Raw genomic sequence first — 25,213 nt, 5'->3', positions numbered from 1 at the left:
TCCAAGGCCCCAACCTCTGTTCATCTGTAAGATCGGTAAGGGTCTTTGCCTGCCGAGGTTTGCCCAATTTGGGGAGGGAGTCCCTCCCCCCCTTTCGCCCCTCCCCCTCACCTCCAGGCGCTTCACTTGGGTCCTCTCGAACTCCAGCCGGGTCTCCAGTTCTCGGATCTTGGCCTCTTGCCGGCTGACCAAGGACCTGTCCACCATTGTCTGCTCCAGGAACTCCAGCTGGCTCTGGAGGCCTTGCAGCTGGGGGGAGGGGGGGGGGCAAAGAGGAAGCTCAGAGGGGCTGCTGGGGGGAGGAGGGGGTTTCCAGAAAGGCTGCAACCCCCCCCCCCGGCCCCACCCCACCCCACGGCCCCGGGTTCAAGGCGTACCTTCTCCTGCAGCTCCTGCTTCTCCTTCTGAGCATCTTCCAGCTGCGACTGGAGGTCGTTGATCTGGCCCAGGTCCCGAGAAGCCTAGGGGGGGGGGGAACTGAGTGGCTGTGGCCCTTGAGGGGATGGGACCCCCCCCACACCAGACCCATCTGCCACGGTTCCAGTCTCCCGGCCTTTACAGGGCGAGGTCCTAACTGGCAGGCTGCAAAACAGCTGGGATGGCTTTCTATCTCTCTCTTTCTCTCTCTCTTTCTCTCCCCCCCTTTCTCTTCCCTCCTTCCTTCCCTCACTCTTCTTTCTTTCTCTTGTTTCCTTTTATTCTTTCTTTCTCTCTTTCTTTCCTCTTTGTCTATCTCTCCCACTCTTTCTCTCCCTTCCTTCCTTCCCTAATTCTTTTCTTTTTCTTTCTTTCTCTCTCTCTCCTCTCTACCCTCCTTCTCTTTATTTCTCTTTCTCTCTCTACCTCCCTCCTTTCTATTCCCTCCTTCCTTCTCATCTTTCTTTTTTCTTTCTTTCTCTCTTTCTTTCTCTCTCTTTCCTCTTTGTCTCTCTCTCATTCTTTCTCTCCCCTCCTTCCTTCCCTAATTCTTTTCTTTTTCTTTCTTTCTCCCTCCATTCCCTTTCTTTCTCTCACTTTTCTTTCCCTTCTCTCTCTTTCTTTCCTTCCTTTCTTCCTCCCTCCCTCTCCCCCTTCCCTTTCTCCCCCCCCCCCACCTTCAACCAATCCACCATCCTCACCCCCACCCCCAGACATTGGCTGCCAAGAATCTCTAATGTTAGGTGATGGCCTGGCTGTCATGGTCTGCTTTGCTATTAAATTGGGGGGGGGGGGGGGAGATCTCTTCAAATAAAGTGGGATTCTTTGTTTGCTTCCCCCCCCCATTTCATCCCTTCCTCCGAGGAGAGGAGAGAGAGGAAAAGAGAGAAAGAGAGAAAGAAAGAAAGAAAGAGAAAAAGAGGAGTGATGGAAAGAAGGAAGGGAGGGAGAGAAAGAAAGAAAAAAAGAGGAGTGATGGAAAGAAGAAAGGGAGAGAGAGAGAGAGAGAGAGAAAGAAAGAAAGTAGTAATGGAAGGAAGGAAGGGAAAGAGATAAAGAGAGAGAGAAAAAGAAAAAGAGAGAGAGAAAAAAGGAAGGAAAGAAAGAAAGAAGTGATGGAAAAGAGGAAAGGAGAAAGAGAGAAAGAAGAAAGGAAAGAAAGAAGTAATGGAAGGAAGGAAGGGAGATAGAGAGAGAGAGAGAAAAAGAAAAAGAGAGAGAGAAGGAAGGAAGGAAAGAAAGAAGTGATGGAAAGAACGAAAGGAGAGAGAAAGAGAAAGAGAAAGAAGAAAGGAAAGAAAGAAGTAATGGAAGGAAGGAAGGGAGAGATAGATAAAGAGAGAGAGAAAAAGAAAAAAAAGAGAGAGAGAAAGAAGGAAGGAAAGAAAGAAGTGATGGAAAGAAGGAAAGGAGAGACAGAGGCAAAGAGAAAAAGAAAAAAAGAAGGAAGGAAAGAAAGAAAGAAAGAAGTGATGGAAGGAAGAAGGGGAGAGATAAAGAAAGAAAGAGAGAGAGAAAAAGAGAGAGAAAGAAGGAAAGAAAGAAGGAAAGAAGGAAAGAAAGAAGGAAAGAAAGAAGGAAAGAAAGAAGGAAAGAAAAGAAAGAGCCCACCTGGGCCACGGCCGCCTTGTGCTTCTTCATGAGTTCGTTGAGGTCCTCCTGGTCCTCCTCCAGACGACTCTGCACCTCGTTCTTCTCCCGCTGCAAACGGCTCACCTGCTCTTCCAGCTGGGGGGGGGGGGGGGAGGGAGGGGAGAGACTTCAGGTCCCCGCCAGCCCCAGAAGGGCCTTGGGGCCTCAAAGGGAGGGTGACTGGCCCTGGGGGGAACCCCGATATCCTGGCCCAGCTCAACCTAGATCTGCTGGATGGAGGAATTACAGGCAATCCTCGACTTATGACCGAGCCCAACATTTCCATCGCTAAGCGAGACAGGGGCTGAGCTATGCCCCGTTTTACGACCATTCTTGCCCCAATTCTTAAGCGAATCTCTGCAGTTGTTCAAGTTAGTAACATGGTCATTAAGTGAACCCGGCTTCCCCATTGACCTTGCTGGTCAGAAGGTCACCAAAGGGGATCACTGCGACTGTCATAACTACAAGTTAGTCGCCGAGCATCTGAATTTGGATCCCGTGACCGTGGGTCACAAGTGTGTGAAACAATCATCAGTCCCTTTTTTTCCCCAAGGGCCGCCGTAACTTCAAGCGGTCACTAAATGAACCGTCGTAAGCCGAGGACTTCCTCTATTTCACATATTTTTATTCCTGCTTGTTTTTTGTCCAAACAGGATGTAAAAATGTCCTGCGAATAAACAAATCCCACCCTGGAACAGCGGGAGGTGCAGACCCCACCCCCCCTTGGTGTGCCGGAAGGGCCCTGCCAACCTCCCTGGTGCCCCGATGGCGGCTTCTCCACTCGCCAAGGCTGCCCCCAAAGCCACAACTAGAGCGGTTGGGGCATTTTGGGAAGCGGTGGGGCTGTTTTGTGTCCCAGAAATTCCCCTTTTTACCTTCTCCAGGAGGATCTCCAGAATGGGATCCATTGATCTGCCAATTAGCTGGAAGCTTTGATGTCTCCTAATTAATTCTCTCTCTCTCTTTCCCCTATCTAATCTCTATCTAACCTATCAATCTATCTTCCATCCATCCATCCATCCATCATCTTTCTCTAACTCTATCTATCTATCTACCTACCTACCTACCATCCATCCATCTTCCATGCATCCATCTTCCATGCATCCATCCATTCATCATCTCTCTCTCTCCATCTATTGATCTATCTACCATCCATCCATCCATCCTCCATGCATTCATCCATCCATCATCATCTCTCTCTCTCCCTCCCATCCATCCATCCATCTTCCATGCATGCATCTCTCTCTCTCTCTCTCTCTCTCTCTCCCATCCATCCATCCATCATCTCTCTCTTTTTTTTTTTATTAAACGGAAAGAAAATGAAATTATGTCTAGAATTTGCCAGGAGCCAAGAGAGAAACCTCCGAAGGGACTGGATGGCCTGGCGGGAGGACCTGGCCGCCTTCGGTGGTCTCCATCCCACGGGGAAACTGAGTCGTGTTTGCCTACCCCTCCTTTGGCTTTGGAGAAGTCCTCGATCTGGAGGTGCAAATCCTCAATCTCCGCCTCCATGGATTTCCGGGCTTTGACGGCGGCCGAGCAGGTGAACTCCGACTCTTCCAGCTGCAGAGAAGGGGGGGGGAGGGGGAGTCAGAGGGGCTGCTCCCCCTACCCTTCAAGGCTCAGGGTCAGCCGGCCTCTTGAGCGCCACTCTTGAGGGTCCTGAAGGGGCTTCTTCTAAAAGGCAACCTGACTTAACTTGGTTTTTTTCCCCCTTGAAAACGTTTTGCTTCCCATCCAAGAAGCTTCATTTGTTCAGTCCCTTCTTTCCTTCTTTCTGTCCCGCCCTCCATTCCTTCTCCTTCTCCTTCGTTTCTTCCTTCCTTTCCTTCTTTCCCCCTCCCCACTCCTTCCCTCCCTCCCTTCTCCTTCCTTCATCTTCCTTCCCTCCCATCCCCCTCCCCACTCCTCTTTCCCATCTTCCATCCCTTCTTTCCTTCTTTCCTTCCCTCTCCCTACTCCTCTTCCTTCTTTCTTTTCTCTCTCCTTTCTCCTCCCTTCCTTTTCATCTTCCCTCCCTCCCTTCTTGCCTTCCTTCCCCCTTCCCTTCATTCCTTTTCATCTTCCTTCCCCATTCCACCCATCTTATTTTCTTTCCCTCTCCTCTACCTCTCTCTGAAGAAGCTTCTTGGATGAGAAGCGAAATGCTTTCAAAGTAGCCGCCGAGAAGCCCTTCGGGACCCCCGTGGCCTGGAGGGCGGAAACTCCCCACAGACCCCTCCCCTTTGGAGTGTCGGACCAGGTGCCTCACCTGGTTCTTCAGCTGGGCGATCTCCCGCTTGCTGGGCGCGTTGTTCTTCAGGTGGTCCAGCATGACCTGGGCGTCGGCCAGGAGCGCCTTGGTGCGCTTGAGGTCCTTCCGCAGCCGCTTCTCCGCTTCCACGTCCCGCTGGCTGACCTGGGAGGAGGGAAGGGATGGGAGGTCTGTACCGGGGGTGCCTCGGCCCCTCCCTGGGGGAACCCCACCCTGAGGGATGTTGGAGAGCAACCGCTCGGGGGGAGGAGGCGCCATGCGGGGAAGTAGCCTGGAATCGTTATGTTTCCACAAATGGAGCAGCCTTCCCCCCCAGTGAGCTTAATTTTGCCTCTATCCCGATGGGGAGATTCCCGTAGAAGAGGCTCAAAGCAAGGAAGAAGCTCGTTTGAACTCCCCGGGCGAGGGACAGGGGCTACCTGGTCGCTGACGGCCACCAGCTTGTTCTCCAGCTCCCTCTTCTCCCGCAGCACCTTCTGCCTCTCCTCGTAGGCCTCCTCCAGCTGCAGCTCCATCTGCTTCAGCTGTGGGGCAGAGAGAGGGGCTGGTCAGGACAGGCTACGCCTGCTGGTTGGGGGGGGGGAGGAGGCTCCCGTTGCTGGAGCTGAGGTCCCCCTTCTGGAGTCACACCTGTCCAAGCTCAGCTCGGATCTACTGGCCCCAGTTCCATGTCTACATCCAGGCTCCCCGCTTTCTGGGGTAGGTCGTAACTTTGTGGCCTCTTATATGTTGAGAACTATCTGTACTTCGGAGGAGGTCAGGAAGGGAGAGAGGAAGGAAGGAAGGAAGCGAGGGAGGAAGGAAAGCAGGAGGGGGAGGCAGAAGTACAAGGAGGAGGGGAAGGGAGAGGGGAGGGAAGGAAGGAAGGAAGAAAGGGAGGGTGGGAGAGAAGAAAGAAAGGAAAGGAGGGAGTGAAGGGGAAGGAAAGCAGGAAGGGGAGGCAGAAGTATAAGGAAGAGGGGAGGGAGGAAGGAAAGGAAGGAAATGAGGGAGAGGGGGAAGGGAAGCAGGAGGGGGAGGCAGACGTATAACGGGGAAGGGAAAAAAGGAGGGAGGGAAGGAAAGAGGAGGGGAAGTAGGGAAGAGAAAGGAAGGAAAGAAACAAAGGAAGAGAGAGAGAAAAAGAAAGAATGAAAGAAACAGAAGGAAAAAGAAGAAAGGAAGGAAGGAGCAAAGAAAGAAGGAAAGAAAGTAGAAAGAAAAAAGAAAAAAGGAAAGAACCAAGCAAACAAGGAAATAACAAGGAAGGAGGGAGGGAGGGAAAGATAGAAGGAAGGAGGGACGGGGAAAGAAAAAGAAAAGAAAGAAGGAAAGAAGAAAGAAAAAAAGAAGCAAGCAAGGAAAGAAAGAAGGAAGGAAGGAAGGAGAGAGGGAGGGAGGCAAGCAGGCAAGTAAGCAAGCAAGAAAGGAAAAAAGAAAGAAAGAAAGAAAAAAAAAAAAGAAAGAAAGAAAGAAAGAAAGAATCCCAGCTGTTCTCAACCTGGAGAACTACTGCCCTGCCAGGCAGGAGGGTTGGCCTTCACAGAAAAAGTGATAATAAAAATGATCTTACCGTATCTTATTTTAAGAAATTGCATTGGTTTTCTTTATCATCCCAGTATATAAGAAAGCCGGAGAGCCCTGGAGGGACTCAGGATGCCGCTTGGGCTTCCTTGTTCTTATCCCGGGGAGCCTTTGCTCTCCTTCAGATTTATTATGGTGGACATTTTTAATATTTGATATTGAGTTGTGATGGCGGCGGCGGCTTCACATTTATCGTCTTTCTAGGTAGGGACGTTTTATGGCAGCGGTAAGCGGCCCTGAGCGCTGGGCTCAGCAGCCTATAAAGGTAATACATACCGTATTTTGGGGAGTATAAGATGCATCTTCCCCCCTCCCCCCAAAAAGAGGGTGAAAATCTGGGTGCGTCTTATGCACTGAATGCAGCATTTTTGGCCTCCCCCCAACCCCCCCTTCACCAAAATGGCCGTGCAGAGCCTTTAGGAGTGCTCCAGGGAGGGGGGGCAAAACCTAGCAAAAAATGGGCATTTTTTTGCTCCTTTTTGCCCCACCCCACCCCCAGCTCCCAGGAGCACATTGCAGGCCTCTCAAACTTTTCTGCATGCCCCGTTTTCACAAAAATTGAGATGCGCAGAGGTTTTGGGAGACCCGCAGAGTGCAAAACCTTTTTTTTTTTAATTTACCTCTTCAAAATCTTGGTGGGTCTTATACTCTGAAAAATGCGGTAAATAAAGAAGCATGAATAAATGGAAGCAGGCAATGGGATAGGCAGGAGGAAAGAATGTCTCCCGCCTGTCATCCGGATCTTCTCCCTTTAAGGCTTCGCAGGTTCCACAGACGGTCTCTTTGTTTATTCCTACCTCACCCTTTAATTTTATTTATTTGGATTGCGTCTTTCTAGACTGCTCACCTCCCTCAAGGAAGGACCCCGGGCGGTTTGGATAAATGAATTTGGTCATGCCTAATTCTCCCTCTTCTTCCTCCTATTTTCCCCCTAACAACAACCCTGTAAGGTAGGTTGGGTTGAGAGAGGGGAACCGGCCCCAAAGTCACCCAGATGGCTTTCATGCCTAAGGGGGGACTAGAACTCACCGTCTCCTGGTGACTGGCCCAAGGTCACCCAGATGGCTTTCGTGTATAAGGCAAGACTAGAACTCCCCGTCTCCTGGTGATTGGCCCAAGGTCACCCAGTTGTCTTTCATGCCTATGGCAGAACTAGAACTCCCCATCTCCTGGTGATTGGCAAAGGTCACCTAGATGGCTAAGGCGGGACTAGAACTCCCGGTCTCCTGGTGATTGGCCCAAAGTCACCCAGATGGCTTTCATGCCTAAGGGGGGGACTAGAACTCCCTGTCTCCTGGTTTCTAGCCAGGCGGCTTCATCACTAGACCAAACTCTTTCCGGATTAAATTAGGGGTGCTTTGTGTTTTGACCCACCCCGCTCGAAACTCCCCACTTTCCTCTTGATCTCTGCCTCCCTTTGCTTTCTACTCGTCCCCCAGCCCTGTTTTAATTTCCCCGATTCCCACGCCTGAACATGAAAAAAAGGGAAGAGAAAGGATTGCCAGCAGGAAGCCCCCCAACCTGGAGACCATTTATTCATGTCCCCCTGAAAGGAAGGCGCCACGTGGATCAGAAATAAAGACATTATTCTCCGGCTGTCAGCTGATTAGAGAACATTTTAATTAGTTAATCATATGTATATCAACCAATTAATTAATCTAACTTAAAACTGCAAACAAATCTGTCTTTTAGAGCCGCCCAGAGGGGGGAAACAGGAGGAAATCTCCCCTCGTTCAAGGCACAGAAGCCGACATGATTTTTTTGACAATATTCTCCCACAGCTAAACCAGCTTTGGGAATCAAAAGAGGTTTGTTGTGACCCTCGGGCCCCCTCCTCCCAATAAACTTTCCTTTCTCCAGTATTCCCAAATGCTTTTCCATCCCAGGAGACCCTCCGTATCGGGGAAGATGGGAGGCCCCCTTTGTAGTAGAAAAGCACACTTGGGGCATCGCAAAACTTGTGGCTGGCTAGCTTTGCATTGCAGCCTTTCTCTTCCATAGAATAACAGAGCTGGAAGGGACCTTGAAGGTCTTCTAGTCCACCCCCTCCCCTCCCCTTGCAGGACACCCTCCTTGGGAGGCTGGCAAAGGCAGGGGCTGGTTGAGTGGGAGGGTCTTCTGCTTGAGCTGTGGACCCCCTTCCCTTGGCCAGATCAGAGTAACAGAGTTGGAAGGGACCTTAGAGGTCTTCTAATCCAGCCCCCTGCTTGAGAAGGAGACCCTATTCTAAGGGTGTCCAACTTTTGAAACTTTAAAAACTTGTGAACGTCTTCGGCCCCCAGAATGTAGATTTCATTTTTATGATTTTAATTTTTTTATTATTTGTCATTTTATTTACTATTTATTTTATTATTTGTTTTATTTCATTTCTTTTCACATTATTTTATTGTTTTAATGTTTTGATCAGTCTTTCATCTGTTTAGTTATCTAACATGTAGGCTGCCCATCTCGCCAAAGGTGGCTCTAGGCGCCTTAGGCATATGGAATAAGATTCAGGGTAATACGCTGAAAACCATAAATAAAATTTACATTTATTTAATTTTCATTTGTTAAATTTAATTTATTAACCATAAGCTTAACTACAAGTAATACTGATTTCATTGAATCTTTATTTCACTGAACCAATTTTGTTGTATTTAAGTACAATGACAATAAAGATTATATTTATTAGTTTAATAAATTTAATTAAATTTATTTAATTTAAAGACTCAATGAAATCAGTGTTACTTATGGTTAAGCTTACTGAGATGGGGAATCTGTAAGTTTCAGAACATAACCACATAACAAAAAATATTCTTTGGAATCCTTTGTCTGAAGTGGTGTAGGGTTTCCTGCCTAGACAGGGGGTTGGACTAGATGACCTCCAAGGTCCCTTCCAACTCTGCTATTCTCTTCTCTTCTTTCTCTTCTATTCTATTCCTTATTTTGTTCTGGTCTATTCAATTTCATTCCATTCTATATTCTCTTCTCCTCCCTTCTTTTCTTTTCTCTTCTTCTATTCAATTCTATCTGTTCTATTCTATTCCTTATTTTGTTCTGTTCTATTCGATTCCATTCCATATTCTCTTCTATTCTATTCTTGGGTGCGTGGGAGAAGATTCTGTTCCAGCAGAAACAAAGTCTTAAGTGCTGCAGATTGTCAGCAATCTCCTTCTCCAGCTCATGGATAAATACACCTGGAAAACATCTACCTGCCTACATACTCTCTCTCTCCCTATCTACCTACTGTATTTCTCTCTATATATATTTCTTTCTCTCTTTCCCTCTACCTACCAACCTACCTACTCTCTCTCTCCCTCCCTCCCTCCATATCTACTGTATTTCTCTCCCTCTCTATATATTTCTCTCTCTCTATCCCTCTATCTACCTACCTACTTTTTTAAAAATATTGCCTCTTCAAAACCTTGGTGCGTCTTATACTCCGAAAAATACGGTAATCTCTGATATTCTGGTATTCTAATCCTTAAAAGAAATCCAGAAGGCCCAATGGAGCTAGGATGGGTTCAGAAGAGGACAGGTAGTTCTTGACTTACAACTGTTTTCATTTAGCGACCACATGTAGTTACAACGGCACTGACAAAAGTGACTTACGGCCAGTCCTCGCACTTACAATTGTCTTGCCTTTCCCCACGATCACGTGATCTAAATTCAGACACTTGGCAACAGGTCAACAGGCGCTTGCAGGTAAAAATGCAAGATGTGAAACCCAGAGAGACCTCGACATACAACAGTTCATTTAGTGACCGTTCGAAGTTTTTCAGAAAAAAACTGACTTATGACTGTTCCTCACACCTGTGACCCAGGGTCATGCGATCAACATTTAGGCGCTCGGCAACGGACTCATTTTTATGACGGTTGCAGTATCCTGTGATTTCCCCTTTGGCGACCTTCCGATGAGCTAAAGTGAAGGAGGCTGGGTTCATTTAACGACTGCGTGAGATGCTTAACGACTGCAATGATTCACTTAACGACCTTGTCAAATAAGATCGTGAAAACGGGGGCGACTCACTGAACAACTACCTGGTGTGAATTGTCTCCCTTGTGGCCGTGAAGCAAGGACTGGTTGTATGTCTGGAGGAAATATTTGGGGAATTAATTGCTCAGGAAAAGGTACGAAGTTTCACAATCGGGAAGGAGTCACTTCCTGGTGACAGCGGACTCATCCTGGGTGAGGCAGAAAAATTGCCTACGTGACAACCAAGCCCAGCCTTCCTGCACACAACAGCAGCGGAAGTTGTGGGTGTTCTCTCCCTGCGAGACTGGACAGCTGTGTCTATCGCACAATTAGTCCTTGACTCACAACGATTCGTTTAGTGACTGTTGGAACGTCCAGTGGCCTTGAAAAGAATGCCTTAGTATGTTTACACTTAACAACCGTTGCTCCTCGCCCCAGGGTCAGATGATCAAAAGATCAGACGCCTGGCAACGGACTCATCTTTACGACAGTCGTAGTGTCCCGAGGGGGTTGCCCCTTTTGCGACCATTGGTGAGGATGCCGGATTCACTTAACAACGGGGTTACTAGCTTAACCGCTGCAGTGATATGCTTGTTAAGGACAGCAGGAAGAGAGGACATAAAATGGGGTGAAACTGACTTCGTTGTCTCGCTTAGCAACAGAAATTTGGGGAAATCAGTGGTGCTGATAAGAGGAGAATTGTCTGTATAGGATAATAAGTATGTCCAACCTTGGGAAGTTTAAGACTCGTGGACTCCAACTCCCAGAATTCCACAGCCAGCCATGGATAAGGAGGCAATAAAAATGATAAACAATAGAAATAAAATAAAAACAATAAAATAATAATAAAATAAAATACCATAAAAATTATGAAAGAAACAATAGAATAAAATGAAAATGAAAAAAGGAATGAAATGAAAATAAATTTTAAAAAAAACATAAATTTATGAAACAAAGAATAAAAATATAATAATAATAAGATAATAATATAATATACATAAAATATAAAATTATGAAAGAAACAATAGAATAAAATGAAAATGAAAAAAGGAGTGAAATTAAAATAAATAAATAAATAACCTCATAAATTTATGAAATAAACAAAAGAATAAAATAAAAATTAAAACAACAAACGTAAAATAATAAAGTAAAATAAAAACCATAAAATTAAATAATAAAGAAGTAAAATAAAAACAACAAAACAATAAAATAAGGTAAATAATAATACTTTTTTAAAAAGTCCCTGATCCTTGGGAGATGTGAGGTATCATATTCCAAACTTTGCAAAAACTGCTCTAAATGCAGACTGAGGCCTGGTCGGGTGAACGAAGCCAGAAGGGACAAACCTCCCTAAGCAGAGGCGTGTGGGGTTGGACTAGAAGACCTCCGAGGTCCCTTCCAACTCTGTTATCCTGCTTGTTTAAGTATTCATTTATTTAAGCAGGAAGTGCCTCAATGGGAAAAAGATGCCCCGCCACTCTGCCCTTCTTCCGGTTGGCACTGCTCCCATCCTGAAAACTGGTCTTCTGGAATTTGCTACCTCTGTGTATGCCAACGTGGGACACTTTCCGATGGGTGGACTTCAACTCCCAGAATTCCCCAGCCATCCAAACTTAACCACTTTAAGACTTGTGGGACTTCAACTCCCAGAATTCCCCAGCCAGCAAAGATGAAGTTGAAGTCCACCCATTGGACAATGAGCCAGGTTGACAGACTGCTGTAACTCCTAGGCTCCTCACCATGAGAGCGACGTTGACAAGCGAAGCCTGACAAACCAGGATGCCCCTGACTCTGGAGGACACGCTTCAGAAGGACCACCCACCACATCTGGCCACCTGTCTCACCTTCTTCTGACATGACTGACGGATCTCCTCCACCTCCTCGTCGCGGCTCTCCACTTCCTTGGAGTGCGTCTGTCGCAATCGCTCCATCTCCATCTCCAGCCGGAGTTTGGCCTGGTGGGGGGGAAGAGTTGTTGAGAGGGGGCTTCCTCAAAGAGAGCAGGGGGACCCCAGCATGGAGAAAGGCGCATTAATCCTGGAGGACTTCAACTCCCAGAATTCCCCAGTCAGCCATGCAATTGCCCCTCTTCTAGGATCAGTCTGATGTAAAGCACCAAAGGTTTTGAAGAGAAAACATGGGTCCTGGGGGAGGAGGGACAAGCCCCCCTCCCCCAGGATTCATCTCTTTCTCCCTAGAAAGAAGAGGTGATAGATAAAAAGAAGATGGCCTTGAAGAACAACCGAACAAAGCAGGCAGCCACACAAAATAACCCTCAAATTACAATCTTATTTATCTAATCTATCTCTTTGTCTATGTGTCCTTGTTTGTCTGTCTCCAGCCCATTTTCCTTCCATCCACCCATCTCAATTTTCTGTCTATCTATCATCTTCCATCCATCATCTATCCATCCATCCATCCATCCATTCACCATCCATCCAAGCAGCCACCTAACTTTTATCCATCCATCCATCCATCATCTATCATCTATGTATACATCCATCCATCCATCCATATCTATTTTCCACCTATAGATTTATCTCTCTGCCTGCCTGCATATCCATCCATCCATCCATATCAATTTTCTGTCGTCATATCTATCCATTTATCTTCTATCATCTACGTATCCATCATCTATCCATCCATCCATTCACCATCCATCCAATCAACCACCCAACCTTTATCCATCCGTCCGTCCGTCCATCTGCCTTATCCTTTCCTTTTGTTAGGATCTCCATCTCTTGGGCTTCCCATCCTCAAGACAAAGGGGGGAGGGGATCCAGACAACTGCTGGAGCGAGACCTAGATGTAGGTGGGGCCTTTATGAGCTGGGGGCCCTGAACCCCCTGGCATCCTTCTTGAGGAGGGAGGAGGGAGCCAGGGCCTTCTGGGCAGAGAGAGGAGGCATTCATGGGGTTAATTAATGCTCACTGCCCAGTCGCTCTCCGAGAGGGGTGTCAAATCCGCAGCATCACAGCATCAACCCATGATGAATTGTGACTTTCCCCTCCTTGGCTAAATTGGGAGTGGGTGTGGCCAGCAGGTGTGGCCAGCCCGTGAGCCATCCAGCCCATGGCCCGCGAGTTTGACAGCCCTTCTCTGTGAGTTAGATGGGTGGTCTCTAAATTAGGTAGGTAGGCGAATGGATGGATATATGGACAGACAGACAGATATGGATAGATGGTTAGATAGACAGACAGACAGACAGAGAGAGAGAGAGAGAGAGAGAGAGAGAGAGATGGATGAGAGATAGATGAGATAGATAGATAGATAGATAGATAGATAGATAGATAGATAGATAGATAGATAGATAGATAGATAGATGAAAGAGAAGTTGATAGAGAGACAGACAGATATAAGCACAGAAGATAGACAGACATAGATGGATGGATAAATGGATGGATGAGACAGTGATAGATAGTTATATGTACGTGTGTGTATACACACACATGTATACACACACACACATACAGAGAGGTAGGTGGGTAGAGACAGACAGACAGACAGATATGGAGAGATGGTTAGATAGAGACAGGGAGTGTGTGTGTTAGGTAAATAGGTGTGTATGTGTGTGGATACACACACACGTGTTTGTGTGTGTGTGTGTGTTGTATTTGTGCTGATAAATAAATAAAGAGAGACAAATACAACACAAACATAGCAAAGGCAACATTAAAAATAAAAATATGGTTTTCTGCCTGGATGGTCCTCTGTAATGAGCCGAAGGACAGAAAGAGGGAGTAGTGAGCTCCCTCCCATATTTGGGCATAGCAGGGGCCTCCCCCCCCCCACGTCAATCCCCCAGCCCCCTTCATCTGAGAACCGGTGGGTGGCTGCGGCTTTGGCATCCACCAGCTTCGCTCAGCCAGCTCCTGCACTCCACACACCCCTTCCTGCTGGCACGGGCAATATCTAGAAGCAGCTGCCAGGCGGAAGCCAGCTTGGTGGGCAAACAACCCCCACTGGGGCTGCCTGGGGGTCCTGGGAAGGGAGCCACTGGATCAATGGGCTGGGAGGGGGGATGACCTCCAAGCCAAAAAGGGGAGCTAAAGACCAAAACACAGAGAGAGAGAGAGAGAGCGATCAGCACCTGGAGGAGCAGAGATTAACTCCAGGATTAACAACAGAACAACAAACAAGAAGCAAACAATGCCCCAATTAAGGAACTGCCAAACAGCCCAAAGCCCGAAGTAAGGAGCCCCCAGGACCACTCCCACCAACCCCGACAGGGCAAGCGAGAAGAGAAGGTAAGAACAAACCGCATTTCCCACTAGCATGGATGATGTTGCCTAGTTGGGTCATGAAATGTCTGCGAGGAAGACAAGGAAGCTGAACGAGCATCAAGGACTCCATGTCCCTCTCTCTCTCTCTATCCATCCATCCATCCACCCATCCATCCATCCATCCATGCACCCACTCTCCTGTCTAATCTCTCTCTAATCTCTATTTATCTTTCCATCCATCCATCCATCCATCCATCCATCCATCCATGCATCCTCTCTTTATCTAATCTCTCTCTAATCTCTCTATCTTCCATCCTCTCTCTAACTCTCTCTCTCCTATCTATCTAATCTATCAGTCATCTACCTACCTATCCATCTGTCTGTCAGTCTGTCTGTTTATCTAGCTTCCATCCATCCATCTATCCATCCATCCATCCATCCATCCATCATCTCTCCCTCTCTCTGTGTGTCTAACCAAAGAACCCCCAAGAACAAAATGACACTCTGACCAACATTGACAGGACAAGCAATTTGTATAGAAACAGAAAGCAAACCCCCCTCCCTTCTAGCACTGATGATGTTACCTAGTTGGGTCATGAAACATCTACAAGCTCAGAGAATCACAGTCCTTTCCCTCCTCCTCCCCCTCCCAGGAAGACCCCCTCCTTTCTAACTCTGATGCTGCTGCCTAGTTGGGTCATAAAACGTCTGCAAGAAAATCCCCCGACAGCCCTTGGGACCCTTCCCTTCAGCCCTGAGCCACAGGCGCCCCCCTTTCTCGGCTGGGACTCACCCTCCGTGCTGCCGCGGCCTCTAAAGCCTGCATGGCTGAGATGGTGGCAGGGCAGCGGCCTCCTCCCCTCCCTGGCACCCCAAACTCCCGAGCGAGCGGCGTCTCCTCCCGGGGCAGGAGAAGGGCCAGAATGCGCCAGGAGAGGAGAGGAGAGGAACCGGCCCGCCCAGAAAACCGGCACAGCCAGAGCCTCCGCGGCAGGGAGGGAGGGCCAGGCACCCCGCCCTGGGCCTTACCTGCTCCAGCACCTGGATGGTGCCCGCCTGCTCGTCCAGCTCCTCCTCCTGGTCTTTGGCTCTGGCCTCCAGGTCCCGCAGCTGCTTGCGGACTTTGGCGAGGGAGGCTTCGTCTTTGGACTCCTGGCATGAGAGGTCCTGCAGCTCGGCCTCCAGGCCCTGGACCTTCTGGGTGGAGGTGGCGATCTGGGCCTCCTTCTCCTGGGAGGGGGGCAAAGAGGGCATGGGCGGAGGGAGAGGGCCCCCCGACTGCCTCCCCCCCCCATTCAGACAGAGGCTCCATCGGCAGCAGCTCATGAAAGCCCCGAGCTGGAAGGGACCTTGGAGGTTGTCTAGTCCAACCCCTTGCCCAAGGCAAGAGGCCTTGGAGAGCTTCCACCCATTGTCCTCCCTCCCTCTCTTCTTTCTTCCCTTCCTCTTTTCCCCATTCTTTCCTTCTTCCCTCTCTCCCACTCTTCTTTCCTTTCCTTTCCCTTTCTTTTCTCCATTCTTCCTTCCGTCTTCCCTGTCTTCTTTCCTTCCTTCCTTGTCACTTTTCTCCATTCTTCCTTCCTTCCCCTTTCCTTCATTACTTCCTGTCTTCCTCTTTCTTCCTTTCTTCTTCCCTCTCATCTTCCTTCCACTTTTCTCCATTCTCCCTTCCTTGTTCCCTCTTCTTTACTTCTTTCCTTCCTCTTTTGTCCATTCTTCCTTCGTTCTTCCCTCATTTCCTTCCTCCCTCTCATCTTTCATTTCTCTTTTCTCCATTCTCCCTTCTTCCCTCCCTTCATTTCCTTCCCCTTTTCTCCATTCTTTCTTTCTTCCCCTTTTCATCTCCTTTCTTTTACTTTCTCCATTCTTCCTTCCTTCCCTCTCCTTTCGTTCATTGCTTCCTTTCTTCCTCTTTCTCCTTTCTTCCTTTCTTCTTCCCCTTTTCATCCTTCCCTCTCTTCTTTCTTTCCTTTCTTCCTTTCTCCACTCTTCCTTCCTTCTTCCCTCTCTTCATCTCCTTCCTTCCTCTTTTCTCCATTCTTCCTTCCTTCTTCCGTCCCTTCATCTCCTTCTCCCTTTTGCTTTTTCCTTCCTTCTTCCCTCTCACCTCCTTCTTCCCTTCCTCCCCTCCCTCCCTCCCTCACAGGGTTGGGAGGGACCTTGGAGTTCTTCTAGTCCAACCCTCTGCCCAAGGCACGAGTCCTTATTACCATCCCAGACAATCTTATCTTGAAGACCTCCAGGGATGGAGCTCCCACAACATCTGGAGGCAAGCTGTTCCACCGGTTAATTGTCCTCCCTGTCTGGAAATTCCTCCTTCGTCCCAGCCTGGATCTCCCTCTGACTTCACCACCTACAATTTCCCAGCCAGCATGCTTTAAGATAGGTGAAGATAGAATCGTAGGATGGAAAGAGACCTTGGAGGTCATCTATTCCAACCCTCTCCTCAAAGTAGGAGACAAGTAGCTGTCCAGTCTCTTTTTGAAAGCCTCCAGGGATGGGGCACCCAAAATGTCTGGATGGGGCACCCAAAATGTCTGGAGGCAAGCAGTTCCACTGGTTAATTGTTCTCACTGTCAGGAAATTCCTCCCAAATTCCAGGTTGCTCCTCTCCTTGATTAGTTTCCACCCATTGCTTCTTGTCCTGCCTTCTGGGGCTTCAGAGAAGACGTGGACCTCTCTCTTCTCTGGGGTAGCTACTCAAGAAGCTCCTAAGAAGACTTGAGTGGTCTGAGGGCACCAGGAGCCCCCAAAGCCTCCCAAGAGCCGTAGTGGTGCATTGCTTGGAATGCAGTATTGCAGGCTAACTCTGCTGACTGCCAGGAGTTCAATCCTGACCGGCTCAAAGTTCACTCAAGCTTTCCATCCTTCCGAGGTGGGTAAAATGAGGACCCGGATTGTTGGGGACAAGAGGCTGACTCTGTAAACCGCTTAGAGAGGGCGGTAAAAGCCCTGTGAAGCAGTATATAAGTCTAAATGCTATTGCTTGGGAGGGAGGGGGGGAGGGAAGGAAGGAAGGATGGAAGACAAGAAGGAAGGAAGCAGGAAAGGAAGGAGGGAGGAAAGGAAGGAAAGAAGAAAGAAAAGAAGGAAGGAAGGGAAATGAGGAGAAGGGAGGGAGGAGGGAGGGAGGAAGACAAGAAAGGAGGGAGGGAGGGAGGAAAGGAAGGAAGGGAAATGAGGAGGAAGGAAAGAGGGAGAGAGGAAGGAAGGCAAGAAGGAAGGAAGGGAAATGAGAAGGAAGGGAGGAGGGAGGGAGGGAGGAAAGGAGGATGGAAGACAAGAAAGGAGAAAGGAAGGAAGGATGGAAGATAAGAAGGAAGGAAGCAGGAAAGGAAGGAGTGAGGAAAGGAAGGAAGGAAGGAAGGAAGGAAGGAAGGAAGGAAGAAAAGAAGGAAGGAAGGGAAATGAGGAGAAGGAAGGGAGGGGGGAGGAAGGAAGAAAGACAAGAAGAAAGGGAGGGAGGAAGGAGAGATGGAGGAAAGGAAGGAAGGAAGGAAAATGAGAAGGAAGGAAGGAGGGAGGGAGGAAGGAAAGAAGGATGGAAGACAAGAAAGAAGGAAGGAAGGGAAATGAGGAGAAGGGAGGGAGGAAGGAAGGAAGGGAAATGAGAAGAGGGAAGGAAGGAAGCTGTAGTGGCACAGTTGTTACAATGCAGTATTTCAGGCTCACTCTGCCCACAGCCAGGAAGTTCGATCCTGACCCAGGCTGACTCAGCCTTCCATCCTTCTGAGATCCATAAAATGAGGACCCGTGGGGGGCAAGAGGCTGACTCCGTAAACCGCTCAGAGGGGGCTGTCAAAGCCCTGTGAAGCGGGATAGAAGTCTAGGCTCCAAGGAGCACCCCAGATGGACGCAGGGGGCCAACAGGGCTCGGGACCACCCACCTCCAGCTGCTGCTTGAGGCCAAAGACCTCCGTCATCAGCATGTCCTTCTCTCGTCCCAGTTTCTCCCGCCCGAGTTTCTCACGTTGCGCCTCTTCGTGAGCCTGGGAAAGCTCGCCGTCAAACCTATTGGTGGACCGGAGACAGACGGACAGGAAGACAGACAGACGGACGGACGGATAAATGATAAGAGGCAATTGAGGGGGGGCTCCTTTCTGTTCCCCCAGCCTGCTGCACCCCAGGAGAGGTCGCTTCCATGTTCCCAACCCAATTTCTCTGGCCGAATATTTGCTGCTGGGGGGGGGGGAGGGAGAGACCCTAAACAAAATCAGAAATTTAATAAAATTTCCTATTCGATCTGTTTCCAAAAAGGAAAATGTTTCCTCCAGATGCTGCCAAGGTTAGTTAGTTAGTTAGCTGCCAAGATTAGGACTTACCACGAATAGTCCTCGGCTTACGACCACAACTCAAAAGATTACGTTGCCTTTATCTGCTCCCACCCACCCAAGAATAGAATAGAAATAGGAATAGAATAGAAAATGGAAAGAATATGGAAAGAATAGAATAAAATAGAATACGAAAAGAATAGAATAGGAATAGAATAGCATAGAATAGAATATGGAAAGAATAGAATAGAATAGAATACGAAAAGAATAGAATAGGAATAGAATAGCATAGCATAGAATAGAATATGGAAAGTATATCGAAAGAAAAGAATAGAATAGAATAGAATAGAATATGGAAAGAATACAGAATAGAATAGAATAGAATATGGAAAGAATAGAATAGAATAGAATCGAATAGAATCAAATAAAATAGAATAGAATAGAATATGGAAAGTATATGGAAAGAATAGAATAGAATAGAATATGGAAAGAATAGCATAATAACAGAGTTGGAAGGGACCTTGGAGGTCTTCTAGTCCAACCCCCTGCTTAGGCTGGAAACCCTACATCATTGGAGGGGGTCCTAGAGTTACAACCACAATTGAGCCCAAAATTTCTGTCGCTTAGTAAAACACTTAAGTGAATTTTGCTCTGTTTTATGACTTTCTTTGCCACAGCTGTTAAGTGAAACAATGTTGTTGATAAGTTGGTAAAACAGTTGTTAAGTGAGTCCAGCTTCCCCGTGGACCTTGCTGGTTAGAAAGTCGCAAAAGGGGATCGTGTGACACCGGGGACACTGCGACCGTCTGTTTCCAAGTGTCTGAATTTTGATCATGTGACCAACGCTGCAACGGTCATAAGTGTGAAAAATAGATAGATAGAGTCAGAATATAGATGACAGATAGATAGATAGATAGATAGATAGATAGATAGATAATGATGATAGATAGATAGATGATGATAGATAGAGAAGAGATGATAGATAGATAGATAGATAGATAGATAGATAGATAGATAGATAAGAGATAGATAGATAGATAGATAGATAGATAGATAGATAGATAGATAGATAGATATAGAGAAGAGATAGAGAGATACATAGACAGACAGACAGACAGACAGATAAGACAGACAGACAGACAGATAAGAGATAGACAGATAGATAGATAGATAGATAGATAGATAGATAGATAGATAGATAGATAGATAGATAGAGATAGATAGATAGATAGATGATGATAGATAGATAGATGATGATAGATAGAGAAGAGATGATAGATAGATAGATAGATAGATAGATAGATAGATAGATAGATAGATAGATAGATAAGAGATATAGATAGATAGATAGATATAGAGAAGAGATAGAGAGATAGATAGACAGACAGACAGACAGATAGACAGATAGATAAAGATAGACAGATAGATAGAGATAGATAGATAGATAGATAAATAGAGATAGATAGATAGATAGATAGATAGATAGATAGATAGAAACAGAATATAGATAGACAGACAGACACAGAAGATAGATAGATAGATAGATAGATAGATAGATAGATAGATAGATAGATAGATAGATAGAGACAGAATATAGATAGACAGACACAGAAGATAGATAGAAAGATAGATAGAGACAGGATATAGATAGATAGACAGAGACAGAAGATGATAGATAGATAGATAGATAGAGAGAGAGAGAGAGAGAGAGAGAGAGAGAGAGAGATTAGCTAGGAGAAGAGAGGGTGGATGGGAGAGAGAGATGCCTTCTTTGGAATCCCCCACCCAATTTGCAGCTTGGAAATGTTACTGCCCCCCCCCATGTCCCCTCCTGCCGGGAGCCCCCTCCCCTCCAAGCCCAGACTCAGCAGGGGTCTCCTCTGCCCTCCACTGTTTACAAGCCTTTAATTTCCTCCAGAAGAGCAGAGTCCAGGAGCAAATTGGGAAGACGAATCCCCCATGGGGCTTTTCCTGAATTGCTAATTGAGAAATCTCAGCAGTCGGTGCCAGGGGGGGAGCTGGGGAGGGACGGAAGCCTGAACCAGGGGGAAGATTAGGTGGGGTGGGGGGGCGTAGGGAGGGGAGAAAAGCCCCTCCTTGGCTGGTGGAAGGTGCCAGGCGCTGGGCTGGTGGGCACAGACTTGGGATGGGGCAAGGCGAGTGGGAGGGAGGACCCCAGGGTCCTTTGGCAATCCTGGAAGAGTGGGGGTGGGTGGCAGCCCCCTCCCCTTTTGCGTCCAGCCTCCCTTTTTGGATGTAATTCATCTTATCTCATCCGGCAGGCGTTTCTCAGCCTTGGCCCCTTGCATGCAACTGGGACTTCATCTCCCAGAATTCCCCAGGCAGCTAACCCATCTCCAAGGGGCAAAGGCCGAGAAACACGGATTTCACCCGTGGAACTCCCTGCCACAAGGTGACAGCTGGTGCCAGAACTGACTTTGAAATGGATTGGGGGAAATTCAGCGGGGAGGAGATTCCTCCCACCACCCAACAGAGCTTCCCTCCTCTAGCCTGAGGAATTCCAGCAAGGAGCAGACAAGGCATGTTTTCTTCCTCTTTGAGTTGCCTATGGACTGAGATGAAGTTTGTCTGTCTCTTTATTCATTCACCTCTCCTCTAATCTATCATGTGTCTATTTATCTATTTATTCTGTCTATCTCTGTCTGTCTGTCTGATTTCATTTGTCTCTCATCTATAACTATATAGCATATACGAATATACAATACAATACAATAGTAGAGTTGGAAGGGACCTTGGAGGTCTTCTAGTCCAACCCCCTGCCGAGGCAGGAAACCCTATACCTTTTCAGACAAATGGCTATCCAACCTCTTCTTAAAGACTTCCAGTGTTGGGGCATTCACAACCTCTGGAGGCATCTTCTGTTCCACTGATTAATTGTTCTCACTGTCAGGGAATTTCTCCTCAGTTCTAAGTTGCTTCTCTCCTTGATTAGTTTCCACCCATTGCTTCTTGTTCTACCCCCAGGTGCCTTGGAGAATAGTTTGACTCCCTCTTCTTTGTGGCAACCCCTGAGATATTGGAACACTGCTATCATGTCTCCCCTAGTCCTTCTTTCTCTTAAGCTAAACATACCCAGTTCCTGCAACCGTTCTTCATATGTTTTAGTCTCCAGTCCCCTAATCATCTTTCTTGCTCTTCTCTGCACTCTTTCTAGAGTCTCCACATCTTTTTTACATCGTGGCGACCAGAACTGAATGCCGTATTCCAGGTGTGGCCTTACCAAGGCATTATAAAGCGGTATTAACACTTCACGTGATATTGATTCTCTCCCTCTGTTGATGCAGCCTAGAACTGTGTTGGCTTTTTTGGCAGCTGCTGCACACGGCTGGCTCTTATTTAAATGGTTGTCCACTAGGACTCCAAGATCCCTCTCCACTGTTACTACTGTTGAGCAAGGTACCACCTATTCTACACCTGTGCATTTCGTTTTTGTTGCCTAAATGTAGAACCTTACTCTTTTCACCATTGAATTTCATTTTATTAGATAGTGCCCAATGTTCAAGTTTGTCAAGATCCTTCTGTATCTTTAGCCTATCTTCTGGAGTGTTGGCTATTCCTGCCAGCTTGGTGTCATCTGCAAATTTGATGAGTTCCCCATTTATTCCCTCATCCAAATCATTGATGAAGATGTTGAAGAGTCCTGGGCCTAAAACAGAGCCTTGGGGTACTCCACTGCATACTTCCCTCCATGTAGATGCAGTTCCATTGAGAACTACACGTTGAGTGCGGTTGGTCAGCCAGTTACGAATCCATCTGGTGGTGATGCTGTCTAACCCACATTCTTCTACTTTATCTAGTAGTAGGTTATGGTCTACCTTATCAAAAGCCTTACTGAAGTCCAAGTAAACTATATCAACGGCATTCCTCTGGTCCACTAATTTTGTCTCATTATCAAAGAATGCAATAAGATTAGTCTGGCACGATCTGTTTTTGACAAATCCATGTTGGCTTTTGGCTATTATTTTGTTTGCTTCTAGGTGTTCGCAAATTCGTTGCTTGATTATCTTTTCCAGAATCTTTCCTGGTATTGAGGTCAGGCTGATAGGTCTGTAGTTTCCTGGATCTGTTTTTTTCCCTTTTTTGAAGAGGGGAACCACATCAGCTCTTTTCCAGTCCTCTGGTAGTTCCCCTTGCTCCAGGATCTCTGAAAGATATAGTTCAGTGGTTCTGAGATCTCGTCTGCTAGTTCCTTCAGAACCCTGGGGTGTAATCCATCCGGTCCTGGTGATTTGAACTCGTCTAGGGTAGACAGGTGCTCACTTACCATTTTCTTCCCTATTTCAACTTGTGTTCCTAATCTGATTTTTGTGGTGCTGTTTTTGATAGTTGGACTGTTTTATCCCTTTGTGTAAAGACAGATGCAAAACATGAGTTAAATAGTTCTGCTTTCTCCCTGTTGCTTGTCACCTTCTTGCCACTTTCTCCTAGCAATGGACCAATTGTTTCCTTAACTTTTTTCTTGTTTTTAACATGTTGGAAGAAGCTTTACTTCTGTGGCAAGCCTTTCTTCGTTGTGAGCCTTAGCTTTCCTCTCTTCATCTTTACAGGCTCGGGCTATTTGCTGATATTCTGCCTTAGTTATGTCCTCCCCTTTCCACTTTTTATATTTATCCGTTTTGTCTTTCAATTTGTTAGAGAGTTCTTTATGCAGCCATGCTGGTTTCTTTTGGGAGCTGTTATTTTTCTTCTTCATTGGTATTGTGTGAGCCTGGGCTTTTGTAATCTCATGTTTCAAAATTTCCCAAGCTTCTTGAGTTGTTTTCCCCTTGAGGATTCTCATCCATGGAATTTTTCCCAAGCTGTCTCTAAGTTTATTGAAATTAGCTCTCTTAAAGTCCAAGACTCTAGTTTGACTTTGTTCTACTACTTCTGTTTGCATAATGTTGAATTCCAATATTGCATGGTCACTTGCCCCCAGTGTTCATATGGCTTCAACAACTTCTATCATTTCCTCTCAGTGAGAATTAAGTCTAATATGGCTGATCCCCTTGTTCCCTTCTCTCAATATATCAATCTATCATGTAAACTATCATATCTATTTATCCATTCTATCCGTCTCCCTATTTCTCTCTCTCTCTCTCTCTCTCTTTATCCATCCATCTCTCTCCCTCTCTATTTCTCTCTCTCTCTCTCTCTCTCTCTCTACCTCTATCTCTATTTATCTTATCTATCTCTATCTTTATGTATGTATGTATCTACCTACCTACCTATCATTATCTATCTGTCTATCTGTCTATCTGTCTGTCTGTCTGTCTATCTATCTATCATCTATCTATCTATCTATCTATCTATCATCTATCTATCTATCTATCATCTATCTATCTATCTATCTATCATCTATCTATCTCTACCTACCTACCTACCTACCTACCTACCTACCTACCTACCATCTACTTAACTACTTACCTACCTATCCTGTACATCCATCCTTTCAGTATGCCAGCCCCCCCTCCCCCACCCTCTTATTTAGGAAAGGCCCACCTCCCTGAAAGGGCCACTCATAGAACCATAAAAGGCTCTACGTACATACTATGGTTAATAAAACCAGTTAGAAAGAAGGATAAAGTCATTAAAATGCAACCCTGTATGAAGGTCACGGGGGTCCGGGCGAAAGGGGGTCTCAAACAGGGGAGAGAGAGTGAGAGAGAGAGAGAGCCTTGCCCTGCCCTGCCTGAGGAAGGGGATTGAGGAGAGGAACCCCCCAGGCCAATTTGCAGCCTCAGCTGGAGTGACCTGTGTGTGTGTCTCCTTACGTGCAGGCGTGGAGAGACGCAGCGCCTCTTTGCACCTGGTAATCGAGAGCAGCGTTAATGCCAGCGCTGCTCTCTGGAAATGGGACTTAATTAGGCTCTTTCTCTCCCTGGCTGGAGTCCGTCTCCCCCCCCCCCCCCCCCCCCCGCAGCCTCTCCCTCCTGCCTGCAATCATTACGGTAATGAGATGAAAGTCTCTCTCTCTCTCTCCTCTCCTTCTTCCTTTTTTTCCCAGGCAGGGAGGGAGGGATGGCCAAGGCAAAAGGAACAGGGAGGGAAGGGGGGAGCTCTCCTAGGACACCTTTTCCCCTTCCTTCCTCCGTCTCTTTCTTTCCTTTCTTCCATCTTTCTTTCTTTCCTGCCTTCCTTCCTTCATCCCTGTCCCCCTTTCTTTCTCTCCCCACTCCCTACTTTCTTCTTCCACTTTCTTCCTTTTTCTTTTTTTTCTTCCATCTCTTTCCTTCCTTCCTTCATCCCTCTCCCCCTTTCTCTTTCTCTCCCCCACTCCCTCATTCGTTCTTCCATTTTCTTCCTTTTTCTTTCTTTTCTTCCATCTCTTTCCTTCCTTTCTTCATCCCTCTCCCCCTTTCTCTTTCTCTCCCCCACTCCCTCATTCGTTCTTCCACTTTCTTCCTTTTTCTTTCTTTTCTTCCATCTCTTTCCTTCCTTCCTTCATCCCTCTCCCCCTTTCTCTTTCTCTCCCCCACTCCCTCATTCGTTCTTCCATTTTCTTCCTTTTTCTTTCTTTTCTTCCATCTCTTTCCTTCCTTTCTTCATCCCTCTCCCCCTTTCTCTTTCTCTCTTCCGCTCCCTCCTTCCTTCTTCCACTTTCTTCCTTTTTCTTTCTTTTCTTCCATCTTTCTTTCCTTCCTTTCTTCATCCCTCCCCCTTTCTCTTTCTCTCCCCCACTCCATCCTTTCTTCTTGCTTTCTTCCTTTTTCTTTCTTTTCTTCCATCTCTTTCTCTTTCATCCCTCTCCCCCTTTCTCTTCCTCTCTCTCCCCTTCATTCCCCCCCTCCCCCCTTTTCTTCCTTCCCTCCGTCCCTCCTCGTTCTCCTTCCTTTCTTTGTCTTTCTTTCCTTGTCTCTTCCTTCCTCCCTGCCTCCTTTTCACGGTTATCCGTGGG

The 25,213-nt window shown here is 47.0% G+C and overlaps 1 protein-coding gene across 1 annotated transcript in view; it reads right to left on the bottom strand.

Moving 5' to 3' along the window:
• Positions 1–25,213, bottom strand: part of LOC309388218 (unconventional myosin-XVIIIa-like) — a gene marked incomplete at its 5' end in the record, with an annotated part of 104,151 nt that overhangs the window by 31,859 nt on the left and 47,079 nt on the right. Inside the window, 9 exon segments of the mRNA XM_081945362.1 lie at positions 112–249; positions 378–461; positions 2,029–2,145; positions 3,499–3,612; positions 4,301–4,447; positions 4,723–4,827; positions 11,666–11,776; positions 15,074–15,274; positions 17,932–18,055. Of these exon segments, the coding sequence (XP_081801488.1) occupies positions 112–249; positions 378–461; positions 2,029–2,145; positions 3,499–3,612; positions 4,301–4,447; positions 4,723–4,827; positions 11,666–11,776; positions 15,074–15,274; positions 17,932–18,055 (1,141 nt within the window).

Source organism: Natrix helvetica, assembly GCF_964273705.1.
Source record: "Natrix helvetica genome assembly, chromosome: 2".
Classification (NCBI taxonomy): Eukaryota; Metazoa; Chordata; class Lepidosauria; order Squamata; family Natricidae; genus Natrix; species Natrix helvetica.
The sequence above is the reverse complement of the archived record's forward strand: the minus strand, read 5'-3'. Positions and strand labels throughout refer to the sequence as shown.